This window comes from Callorhinus ursinus, unplaced genomic scaffold, assembly GCF_003265705.2.
Source record: "Callorhinus ursinus isolate GAN/ISIS: 27379988/994484 unplaced genomic scaffold, GSC_fseal_2.0 scaffold22, whole genome shotgun sequence".
NCBI classification, from domain to species: Eukaryota; Metazoa; Chordata; class Mammalia; order Carnivora; family Otariidae; genus Callorhinus; species Callorhinus ursinus.
In genome coordinates this window covers 28,493,991-28,506,709 of record NW_027397084.1, presented here as the reverse complement: position 1 = coordinate 28,506,709, position 12,719 = coordinate 28,493,991, and the positions used below count along the sequence as shown (strand labels likewise).

Here is a 12,719-nt window from a genome sequence, read left to right as displayed (position 1 = left end):
CTGCTTCAGTTTCTATGCCCCTCTCTGAGTATATTTTCCATTCAAAACTCCCTAGGAAAGAACATCAAAATAAGTTGGCTACCCATTATCTAATATGGATTGCTTGCTCCAGTCAGACTCTAAGCCATGAACTTTATTACTGGTCTTACAAACGTGCAGACTGGTGGCTGCTTATGATTCTAGATTCTAACCCCTGGAACATGATCAAGGTCACATGACAGGAAAAAAAACAACCAGTGGCCACTTTGCTAAAAGGAAGAACATAAAAACATCAGGCAAACCATTTTGTACATTTTAGATAGATAAAATGCACTTTCCATCCAGCTAAAAGAGCCTTCATTAGGTAGATCATCATCATCCAAAATATACATGTATAAATTAAGTGCCTACCTACAGAAGATGCTGTGCTGGATAACTTATAGCTGCTCTCAGCCCCACATAACTTTTTTTCTAATTATTTAATATGCAATATCTAGTACATCTTTCTAAAGGTTTCTCTTCCCACCACAGAGTCTCAATGTTGGAATGGTAAACTCACAGTGAGTCGGAAATGTTCTTTGTGCTTCTGGTGAACTGCGGATGTAAAGTGTTGATCACTTGGCTGGGGAAGGCGATTTTCTTCATCTAAAATATCCAATATCCCCACTAATTTTGCTTCAATTAAATCTATTCCAAAAACATCAAAATAAGACAGGGTAAAAACATTTTAAAGATATGTGAACAATTTACTAATTACAAATTTAAAGGACTGGTCAGAAGCAATATAACAGATGATTATATAAGTATCCTCACAGGCTACAGAAAGCAGGTATTTTATTTCAAATCTGCCAATTTATCAGAAAGTAACATCATATACAGGTTTCCTCCACTATGGAAAATACTGCTTTATGCCACTCTGCTTTTACAAAAGACCTACATTAATACTTGTTTTCACTAGCTGAAAGAAATCCAAAGAAAATTTTCGCACTTACAAAATGGTAATTGCTTCTCTGATTTACACCATTTTGGCTTATGAAAGGTTTCATAAAAATGCTCTACTTTCAGATAGCAGGGGAAACTATTTCATAGAGATTTTAGAAAAACAATGCCATATACATATGACTAATGTAATAACCATTCTATTTGCAAGCTTGGATGAGAGAGGCTAAAGAACCAAAAATCCCTCTTCTCCATATGATACCTACATTCAAAATGAAGTAAAACTACAGAAGCTTTTGCATGCAGAGCTTTTAAAACTACTTTTCAATACTGATTCAGATGTTTTCCAGCAAAACGTAAGTAACAGCACATTTTTATGCTCCTTCCATTCATGTTATGTGAATTTCCTGCTTGTACAAAATAACTATAAAATATAAAGTGCTTAAAAACAGTATATAAAAACTATTAGATGGGACAGACTCCAAAAGCTACAGGACATATGAAGAGAAATCAAAATTCTAACTGCACTGTTCAGAGAATGATGCTTTTTAGACAATTGGTGATGATGGGAGGGGCAGCTGAATTAAGCTATAAATGAGTATTTTGATAGATACAGAAGGATATGAAAGTGGGCTGAAAGATAAACAGAAGGGGAGGAGTTCCAGCCAAGATACCAAATCACAAAATCAAAGGCACAGAGATCTAAGAAAGGCTGATGTGTAAAGGAAATGCTCAGTGAGCCAGCTAGGACTTAAAATCTTCTGAAAGTTGTACCAATGTAAAGCATCATTATATATCTTCTCCAAATCCAGCACATGAGTTACTGACTCAATTGTCAAATGGAGTTTTCAAAACAAAGTCTGCCCAACAGTTGATTTTCATGATGAGGTAGGAAAGAAAAGGAAGACTGAGCACTAAGCTGGAGGGTGACAGGGAAAGGTTTCCTCACTGATAAAAACAGAGACCCCGTCCTCCTGGCTGCACAGCATTATCTGGATATGACACATGAAACTTGTGAAGCTAACTTGCAACCGGTCAGAGGGTGTTGCCAATGCAGAGAACAGAAATAAGGGAACTGCAGAAGAGCAGCGCCAAACACTGGAAAAACCTCACTTTGGAGCCTGGCTAACGTATGGGCTTCCCCAGGTGAGATAATTTATTCCTTTACTACTTGAGCAATTTAGTTCCTGTCTTAACCTACTCACATGTTGGCTGTTTAAGAACTAAAGCATTCATCACAGTAAATAGAAGAAATTTTAGGAAAACTTTCAACACAGCTGAATTTGATGCCTTCCTAGGAAAAAAAAAAAACAACAACTTCCTGGCAGGACTAGAGAAGTAAAACTTCTCTCAAATACCACAGTTTCAAGTCCCGTAACCAGTAGTATCAATCATGGAGCACAGAAAAATTACTAGTAAAAGCATGTATTATATCTTCCCGTATTTCCCAAAAGTGGAATAAAAAAACACATACCTATACAGTCCTGATTATCCACATAATGTACTTCATTAACACCTAGACCTTCTTTTTGATAGAGTTCTTGTTCCTAAAATGAAATAATCATAATCATAGAAATGGAAATACTGTGTGATATGAAGTGGTTTTTTTGTGCCACTTCTGATCATAACTTTTATTAATTAGTCCAGAGTACAAAGGCTCATACCAACTAGTTCAGGGGCTAAGGACACTTACAAAACATTAGGGAAGAAAAATCCCTGCCCCTAAAGCAATGTAAAGTCAGAAATTATGGCCAACATATGATTTACATACGTGGAAATATTCCCACCTACAGATAAGCATACTTTTCTTGAAATACGCAGAGCAACTACAAACACATATGGAGACCTGTTCAAACTCGAGGAAAGGCCAGGGCTTTGAAATATCTTTAGCAATTTTAAAGTCAAACTTATTAGAAGAATAGACCAGCAGTCAGCAAACTTTTTCTGTAAAGGGACAGATACTAAATATTTTCAGCTGTGGGCCATACTGTCTTTGTCAAAAACTACTCAGTTAAGCCACTGCAGCACAAAAGCGGCCATGGGTAACAGTAAACAAAGCAGCATGGCCGTGTTCCAATAAAACTTCATTTGCATAAATAGGCAGCCTGCCGGATCTGTCCCAAAGGCCATAATGTACCAACCCCTGGAATACACAGAAGAACGTAAGAACTTGCTGTTGTAATTTTTAAAAGTTTAAAGAACAGCTAAACAAACTAGCTCCCCTTGACATGAAATTTCTCTCTTCTATATCCTCAAAAGTCCTAAATCGTTGTCCAAAGACAGGAGAGATTTTTAACATGTACAGACAGGCACTAAAATCAAAGAAACAGCAATTAATTGCAAATGGGCTCTAGTAGCTACAAAGTGATACATACAAGGAATATAACACCGGAAAAAGTAAGTGTAATCTGGAAGAATAATTTACAAAATAAAGTTGAGTTCCTAGATGTAAGTCTGGTACCTTCTTAAAGAAAAAAAAAAAGGATTTTATCAAAGATGGATGAGCAATGCAATGAGCTTAGGTTGACATGTATTTTTATCTTTTTTCCCCAAATGTTTAAATATTTCCTCCCACAAGATATACCAGAAAAGGTTTCTATCATTTTAGAAGTCAGTGTCCATTTAAGACCCAATCTGAATTTGAAATCCAAACATTTATTTTAAAGAACTCTTATAAAAATAAATATATATCAAGATACTGTCTCCTTGTCATGTTTCTAGATAAAGCCTGCTGGGCTGGTGTGGAAGGGAAGAATCAGGGCATGTTAAGTGAAAAGCACACATGTACAACTTAAAATAGTAATGGAAGAATTAATGTTTCTGGATAAAGCACTTTCAGACTAAATATCTTAACTGATAAGTATTTGGTTTACCTGTTCATTTATGCCAGAATTGGCTTAACCTATAGTATACAAGTAAAAAGTCTAAAAGGGAAAGTGCTGGGAAACCCATAAAAACAAAAATAAAATTAAAATGTGGGAAAAGATTAATGGAATGGGAAAAGGAAAGAATATTTCACATTTCAAGTCCAGATACAGTGGAAAACAGAACTTGGAAAACAGCAGTACTAACATGAGGAGAATATGGTTGTGAGCCAGCAGCTGGAAGGTGGGTTCAAACCTGCTGCTCTGGTAATCAGTTTCTTCATTTGTAAAATAAAAGGCTGAACTAGATCATTTCTGAGTTCCCTGTAACTCTACTATCTACATTCAGTAAAACATATTTCATATATTTCAAATAGCTCAAAAGGAAGGAAAGCCAAAGGTACTGGTAGGAAAATACTGGAGAATTCAAATACAAGGTAAGAATGGTGCGCCTAATCACAAATAAAGTGATCCAAACCTACTTTTACTTATTCTGTAAAGAATTATAACTTTCCTAGGCTTGGGATTGTGACTGTTGGCCATGCCCACAGTTATTTACTAGGAGCAGTGGCATAGGCACACCATTCACAGGCAACTGGGCAGTGCACACAGTAGCCTGGCAGAGGAAGCACTGGCCAGAGGCACTCCAGACCAATGGCCACACTGAATCCCTGATTTGGTGGCTTTCCTGAGACACAGAGAAAGGGTGAGCAAGTAGCAGAGTGGGTAAAAGCAGAGAGAGACAGAGGAAGGGTGGGAGATGCCAATGTCAGGGATGAGAGTAGGAAGTTGTTTGGCAGGGACAGAAGTAGAGGCAACAGACTCAGAAAAAGAAATAAGCAAAATTCCAAGTCTAGCAAAAGTCACTAGTAAGAAGCAATAGATGTTTACTTCTGAGGAGGTGCTTATTAGAGTTTTTATTGGGCTCCTAAGCTTTGATGTACAATTAACACTTCTGATGAGCCTGAGCAATAGGTAAGCCACTGGGGGCCTGTCCTAGGCATCTTGATTCCCTGAACCACCTCACACTATACCCCACCAATCAGGGTAACTGCAGCATGTTTCTGTTCCTTGAAATTAAAATAGCTTAATGCAGTTCTTAAATTTAAATTGTAATGGCAATTACCTCCTTCAGAATCCTTTCATTAAAAAATTGTTGAAGTTTTTCATTGCAATAGTTGATGCAAAATTGTTCAAAACTGTTGTGTTCAAAGTACTCTGCAGACATAAAACCAAAATCAAAAGTCATCATCAGATTAACTTCATATTATAAATTTATCTTAGGATAAAATTTTATTGTATCAATGCTTAATTTAAAAATTAGTACAGATGAATGGATAAAGAAGATGTGGTATATATGTACAATGGAATATTATGCAGCCATCAAAAGGAATGAGATCTTGCCATTTGCAGCGACATGGATGGAACTGGAGGGTGTTATGCTGAGTGAAATAAGTCAATCAGAGAAAGACATGTATCATATGACCTCACTGATATGAGGAATTCTTATTCTCAGGAAACAAACTGAGGGTTGCTGGAGTGGTGGGGGGTGGGAGGGACGGGGTGGCTGGGTGATAGACATCGGGGGGGGTATGTGCTATGGTGAGCGCTGTGAATTGTGCAAGACTGTTGAATCACAGATCTGTACCTCTGAAACAAATAATGCAATATACGTTAAGAAAAAAAAGAAGAAGAAAATAGCAGGAGGGGAAGAATGAAAGGGGGTAAATCCGAGGGGGAGACAAACCATGAGAGACGAAGGACTCTGAAAAACAAACTGAGGGTTCTAGAGGGGAGGGGGGTGGGGCGATGGGTCAGCCTGGTGATGGGTATTAAAGAGGGCACGTTCTGCATGGAGCACTGGGTGTTATGCACAATGAATCATGGAACACTACATCACAAACTAATGATGTAATGTATGGTGATTAACATAACAATAAAAAATTTAAAGAAAAACAAAAAAATAAATAAAATTAGGTAAAAAAATACATCTAATTGTTTTATACTCCCCAAATGCTCTTATTTCAAGACAAATTTTGTTAGGTATTTAGGTACTGAAAATATGTGTTTTATTCAATAAAAACAATGTGTATTAAATGAGATAAATATCATACAGTAAAAGATACAAAATGTAAGCCACTTACATTTAAGTGGTGCTTCCTATTTAAGCACAGGTGTTAATAGCAACTAAGTTAACTAAAGAACAAAAATGGCTCAAACACAAGTGCTTTAGATCTTTTCTGTGCAATCTGTAAAATTATAAAGAACATTATGAATACTAACTCATTTTTTAAACGAAAAGACTGTATTACATTATCTCTAAGATCCCTGCAGCTCTAAAATGTTATGCTTCTGTGTATGTGCCTGTTACACTAAAGCTAGTGCAGACCAGGAAACAAATGTTTAAAGATTTTGAAGTCTTAAGTCAGTGATAAGTGTTTTTCTACCTCTGAACGAAATATAATGATTAAAAGTTTTAAAATATATATCACATCAAAACTAAAACTCTACCCCTCCCAAAAAGTAAACACTCATACCTTCCCCTTGGCAAAAGCAAACAAACTACACAGGAGGAAAACACCATTCCTACATAGCCAGAAGGACTCCCACATTGATAAAGCCCAATATAAAAACAGTCAAATTTACTTTGAGATTTGTACAAAACAGTCATTCAAAACAGCATGGCACTCAGATGTTGGTGACTCGTTTCATTTCTGATTATACAGCCCTGTGGTTGTTCTCAAATATTTATCTTGAATATAAATTAACATATAATATCTTGAATACATGTATTACATACTTTATGTACTATACAAATACTATATCTTTAATATAAATATTTTTTCATTTGGTGGAAATTCACTGGAAATAACTATCTGTTGATAACACTAATGATAAATTTCTACATATAGCAATGTGTTTGGCTTATATGGTAGGTAACCTGTATCTAGCATTACACTATAGTCAGTGGTTTTAATGACTTAATCCTCTTTATTAGTAGCACTCAAGATTTTACCTTTATTCAGTTGCATTCATTTACGATAGAGACATCCCCTAACAATAATGGTTTCAATCAACGTGTTTGTTTGTTTGTTTGTTTTTTGAGAGGGGGGAGGGGCACGGGGTGGGAGAAAGAGAGAGAGAGAATATCTTAAGCAGGCTCCACGCCTAGTACAGAGCCCAATGCGGGGCTTGATCTCATGATCCTGAGATCATGACCTAAGCCAAAATCAAGAGTCGGACACTTAACTGACTGAGCCACTCAGGCACCCCCTCAATCAACATGTTTTAATTTCAGCCTTAGTGTGACCAAAATCTATGAGTTTTTCCTTTTTTTAAGCATCAGCTTCCTATTTAAATCATATGAAATCAAATGTAAGTATGGACATATAACTGAAAATACACCAAATGAAAGGTATTACAAGGGAATTTTTTATTTTAAATATATGTGAAAAACTGAATAAAAAAATACCAAATACAGATTCACAAACAAAACTGTACTTACCGAAACCAGCAATATCTAGGACTCCAATAAAATAAGATGATGTTTCAAAAGGAAAACACTGATTTACTCTATTTACCACATGATCAAAAAGATGGCTATAGACAGTCTTTGCCAAGGCATCACGAGCATTGTTTGCTTGTTCCACTTTCAAGGGTACCCTGTGAAACAAGACTATACCAATGAGAATTCTTTACAGTAATAACTGTGAAAATAAAGCCAGATACCAAGATCAAAGTGTATCTAAACACATTCACTGTGAAGAACAAAATAAACAGCTACAAAAGGTCATTTGTGAAGAGGCACAGATAAATGGGGCTAAGAAGCATACTAAAAGCACTAAAGAAATTATCTACAATAGATAAAAATGTTTTATTGAGTAAAAGAAGTTTAGGCTCAAAAAACAGTTTAATCTTAATTTATGCTTTACTGTATATGCTGAATATATTAAAAAATTATTCAGAGGAATAATCTTCCTTTTGACTTTCAAAGACTTTCTTTAAATGCAAAAGAAACTCTGTTTAATTCATGTTAACTTTATTTTTTTTTAAGATTTTATTTATTCATTCGAGACACAGAGATACAGAGAGAGAGCATGAGCAGGGGGAGAGGCAGAGGGAGAGGGAGAAGCAGGCTCCCCGCTGAGCCAGGAGCCCGATGTGGGGCTCAATCCCAGGACCCTCGGATCATGACCTGAGCCGAAGGCAGATGCTTAACCATCTAAGCCACCCAGGCGCCTGGTTCAGGATAACCTTAAAGTATGGTACCTTGTTTAACACTGTTTAGGAAGAAATGTTTACATCTTAAAATCTGGACTGTCCAATTCTATTATTTAATACAAGTAACTACACAACAGTTCTACGTGTTGCAGAGACAGACACACAGCCTTTTTCCTAAAGAAAATTACAGTCTGATGGAAGAAACTGCCATAAAAGTGAATTTTCAAACAGCATGCTAAATGTTATCATAAGGGTAAGTATGAGGCACCATGGGCGCACCAGAAAAAAATGTCAAATTTGGAAGTAATCTTAAAAGTCTTTCAGGTCAGACTGATACTTGAATTCCTTCTAAACTGGTTTTCCAACTTATACTTCCTGCAACAGAACCCCTTCCTAAAGTGAATCTTCTGTGAGTACTCCATACATAAAACACATAAAAGAACTGCTTTAGAACAAAGGGGAAATGAAGGAAATGCTACCTGAAGATCACACATCTGTGTTTTTACTGGACTTCCCTTGGGCCCCAGAAATACCTCCAAGGAAAAGCAACTGTACGGCACTACTATACATTCTCCTTGCTAAGGTTTACTTTAAAATAATTTAGAATTAGTTTAGCAAAGAATCAGGCTAAACATACCTTGCTAATGTTTCACAAAATATAAGAGCTGCCAAACTTTCTGAGAGGCTCAAAGTTTGTTTTAAATCCTTCTTGGTTTAATTTGTTGAAAATCTTCCTGAAATATGTCACTAGAGCTCACTGACTGCCTTATTTAGCAAGGGATAAAGGATCTGACTTTTTCCCCTACAAATGAAGATCTTACAGTGCCCCAGAATGATGGCTGAGTATCAATTTTATTCTATAGTATCAAAAACAGAAATGCCTAAAACACAGGATATTGAGCCAAAAGTGTAGAGACCCAAATACAAACTAAAAGTTCTTGGTTACAGATTCAAGAAATCTTGGTAGGCTCTTATTTTCTTGTTATTTGCAATTCCCTCTAAATGAAGAATCCAAGAGGTAAAGGGGAAATTCCATTTGCTGAGTGTTTTACTAAAGTGAGCTTTACTTAAGTTTTAGAACATGCCATTTGTAAGGAAAATCATTTTTTAAGTAAAATGATCTATTTCCTTCCGAAACTAAACGGTGATGGGTTGTACAACCTTGTAAATATACTAAAAAAATACTAAACTGTACACTTTAGAAGAGTGAATTATATCTCAAAAAAAGTCTTGAAAAATTGAAAAAAAAACTGTTGCCTAAAATAAATATTATCAACTCCTATTTTTGTAGTTGTACAAAAGTAAACCTCTCTTACTTTATAAACTACAAATCTGTGCCATGCAGCATATCTGTAAGGAACAACTTTAAGAGCTGCATAAGTCAGCATTTATTTATATAGATTACTGCAGTGAGATGCACAGAATTCTTATCTATCAAGCACATATTTTAGAACATTATAATGAAAAGAATGAATCATACATAAAGATCAACTTTAAATCTCAGTGTTCTCAAAGGAAGATTTTTTTCTTGACAAACCACAAGACAGGATTTTTACAGAGCAAGGAGTTAAGGAACTTACTTTATAACTGTTCCTTTGGTGCCCCCTGCTGTTGTTAGCATGACTCTTGTAGTTAAACTTACACGAAGATCATCTTGATCCAAACCTAGTAATTCAGCACAATATTCCAACGCCTGAGTAGATTTATTCTTCAGATTACAACCACCTAATAAAATACATTTAAATTTGAAGTTAAGAGATATTACATAAACCAAATTTTCAAGATCCATTTCTTAGAAGTATACTTCACTTATATAAATCAATGGAATAGACAAGGCTTATTTGTGACTTTTAATTTCACTTCACTTTTTCATCACCCTTGCAGACACTCATACTACCAAGGTCAATGGGAGACCCTCACTTGAGGCAGTCCATGATATAATCCTCCAGCCCATCAATATTTACCTGCCACTGTTTCATTTTTTTATGACCAGGCATATACTGATAGATTATAATCCTTGTAAATCTCTAGGGAAATATAGTACCTTATCATTAAAATTCATGACTCCTGAAAACCTTAAGGAATAACTTTAGTATCAAATGTTGGCATTTCAGTAGGTCAGTGTGGATGTCTGTCAACAAATGAGGTTTTGTTTCTGTGTGTGGTGTGTCTATGTGCACCCACATACGCATATGTATGTGCTCGTGTTGCTTAGGAAAGAGGAAGAGGGTGAGGAGATAACTGCTGTTCCCTGTACATCAATCCCACAGATTTCTAGTTATGGAGGATGTTTTAAAAAGTATTATATAGAGAGAAACTATACTGCAATGCTTTAGCCTCTGGGCGATGTGGCTGTAAGACTCATTAGTTGTGTGACCCTGAACAAGTCACTTCTTTCTGTGTTCACTTTCTTCATCCATTTAAAGGATAATAACTGCACTTTCCTAATAAGGCTGTTAAAGAGATTAAGGAGGTTACATATGTGAAGTTCTCAAAATAGTACCGATACGCAGTAAGCACTATATAAAGGTAAACTATTATTATTTTTATTACTAATATTTTAAAAGTAAACATTTTACTAATATTTTTAAGTTTTAAGGTTTATAAATAATTTATCTCACGACTTATTTCAAAACTACAAAGAATGTGCGAAAATTGTAAGTTTATCAAAAAAATAAGTTTATCATGACAAATTAGTTAACTATTTAACAGACTGGTCTCAGGAGAAATAGACCATGAGATTCGTAAGAATAAAGGGCTGTGGGGCGCCTGGGTGGCTCAGTTGGTTAAGTGTCTGCCTTTGGCTCAGGTCATGATCCCAGTGTTCTGGGATCAAACTCTGCAAGGGGATTTGATGAGCAGGGAACCTGCTTCTCCGCCGACTCTGTCCCTTCCCACTGTTTACATGCAGGAGCTCCGTCAAATAAATAAATAAAATCTCAAAAAAAAAAAAAAAAAAGAATAAGGGGTCTCAGCTTAACTCATTGGGAAAAAAACAGCTTTTTCAGCAAATGGCCCTGAGACTGATATCTGCAGGCAAAAGAATGAAGTTGGACCCTTGCTTCACACCATAAATAAAGATTAACTAAAAAAGCATCAAAGACCTAAATTATGAGCTAAAACTATTAAACTCTTGGAAGAATACACAGACAAATCTTCATGATCTTGGACCAGGTAGTGGTTTCTCAGATATGGCACCAAGAGCACAAGCAACAAAAGAAAAATCAGACAAATTAGACTTCATCAAAATGAAAAACTTTTGTGTTTCAAAGAACACTACCCAAAAATATAAAGGATAAGGCACAGATTGAGAAAATATTTGTAAATTACATATCTGATAAAGAACCTGTACCTAGCATATAGTTTTAAAAAAACTCTTACAACTTGACAATAAAAAGACAACCCAATTAATGGGCAAAGGATAGGAATAGACATTTCTCCAAAAAAGAGATACAAATGGTTAATAAAGACCTGAAAAAATGTTCAACTTCACGGGCCTTCAGATAAATGCAAATAAAAACCGCAATGAAGTAAAACATTTCACACACACTAGGACAGCTATAATCACACAGACAGTGTTAGTGAGGATGTGGAGAAACAGGAACCTTCATCCATGGTGGATGAGAATGTGAAATGAGTACAGCTACTCTGAAAAAGCTGTGGGTATTTTTGTAATTATTTTATCAGTAAATTTATTCTACTATAAATGTTTAGAAGACTCCTACTTCTATTGAAAAGGTTTTGCATGATAACATATGCAAAAGATGCATATTGGGACTTCCTATGTTTTTCAAATTCTGCATAACAAAAGTAAATGCTATTTTAACAACAGGGATTTGGGAAGGAATGAGAGGTGAATGCTGAAGTGATGAAAATGTTCTAAAACCTAACTGCAGGGATGACCGCACAACTTTTAGGAGTATATTAAAAACCACTGAACTGTGTATTTTAAATGGGTGAATCAAACGGTCTATGAATTGTATTTCAATGAAGCTGTTACCAAAGAAAAAGAACAAGGGGACGAGAATATCAGAAGATATACTGAACGTTTAATTCTATGAAAATAAGCTTACTACTGATTTCTAGTTTCTACACATATATACACACAATTATCTAAATTATATAGCTTTCAATAAACTGGCCATCAATAATTCATTAATGTATTTAAACATTTCTATTTTGCAAAGTTTCTTACACACTTTCAGCAATTATGGAAGGCTAACATAAGAAAACATTTATTTTAAGTTTTTAAAAAGGCAAAACACTGTAAAATAGTGTAAGGTTTTCATGTCACTCCCCTTCCAAAAAAGAACTTCTCTGAACATTCTTTAAATCTGTTGTTAAAATAGCATTTACTTTTGTTATGCAGAATTTGAAAAACATAGTAAGTCCCAATATGCATTTTTTGCATATGCTATTATGCAAAACATTTCAGTATAAGTAGGAGTCTTCTAAACATTTACAGTAGAATAAATTTACTGATAAAATAATTATAAAAATATCCACAGCTCTTTCAAATTGCGAGGACGTGCCAAAATTGAGCTCTCTAGGGGGGAAAAATCAATTCTAACTAGAAAGAAACAATTTGGATCTATAGTAAGGGTCACAGAAAAGATGAAGAATAGTAAAATCTGAGCTATTAAAATAAAAATAACCTAGTTTATTTTATTTTTTAAAAAGATTTATTTGAAAGAGAGAACGAGCGATGGGGAGAGG

At 35.3% G+C, this 12,719-nt stretch overlaps 1 protein-coding gene across 10 annotated transcripts in view; it reads right to left on the bottom strand.

Annotated features, from left to right (window-relative positions):
- Nucleotides 1-12,719, bottom strand: part of MYO6 (myosin VI) — a 144,020-nt gene that overhangs the window by 40,025 nt on the left and 91,276 nt on the right. For all 10 annotated transcript variants that reach the window (XM_025890630.2, XM_025890631.2, XM_073905240.1 and 7 more), the window contains exons 12-16: nt 9,584-9,728; nt 7,288-7,445; nt 4,909-5,000; nt 2,393-2,465; nt 539-666 (exon numbers count right to left, since the gene is read on the bottom strand). In XM_025890630.2, coding sequence (XP_025746415.1) covers nt 539-666; nt 2,393-2,465; nt 4,909-5,000; nt 7,288-7,445; nt 9,584-9,728 — 596 coding nt within the window. The remainder of the gene's footprint in view (nt 1-538; nt 667-2,392; nt 2,466-4,908; nt 5,001-7,287; nt 7,446-9,583; nt 9,729-12,719) is intronic.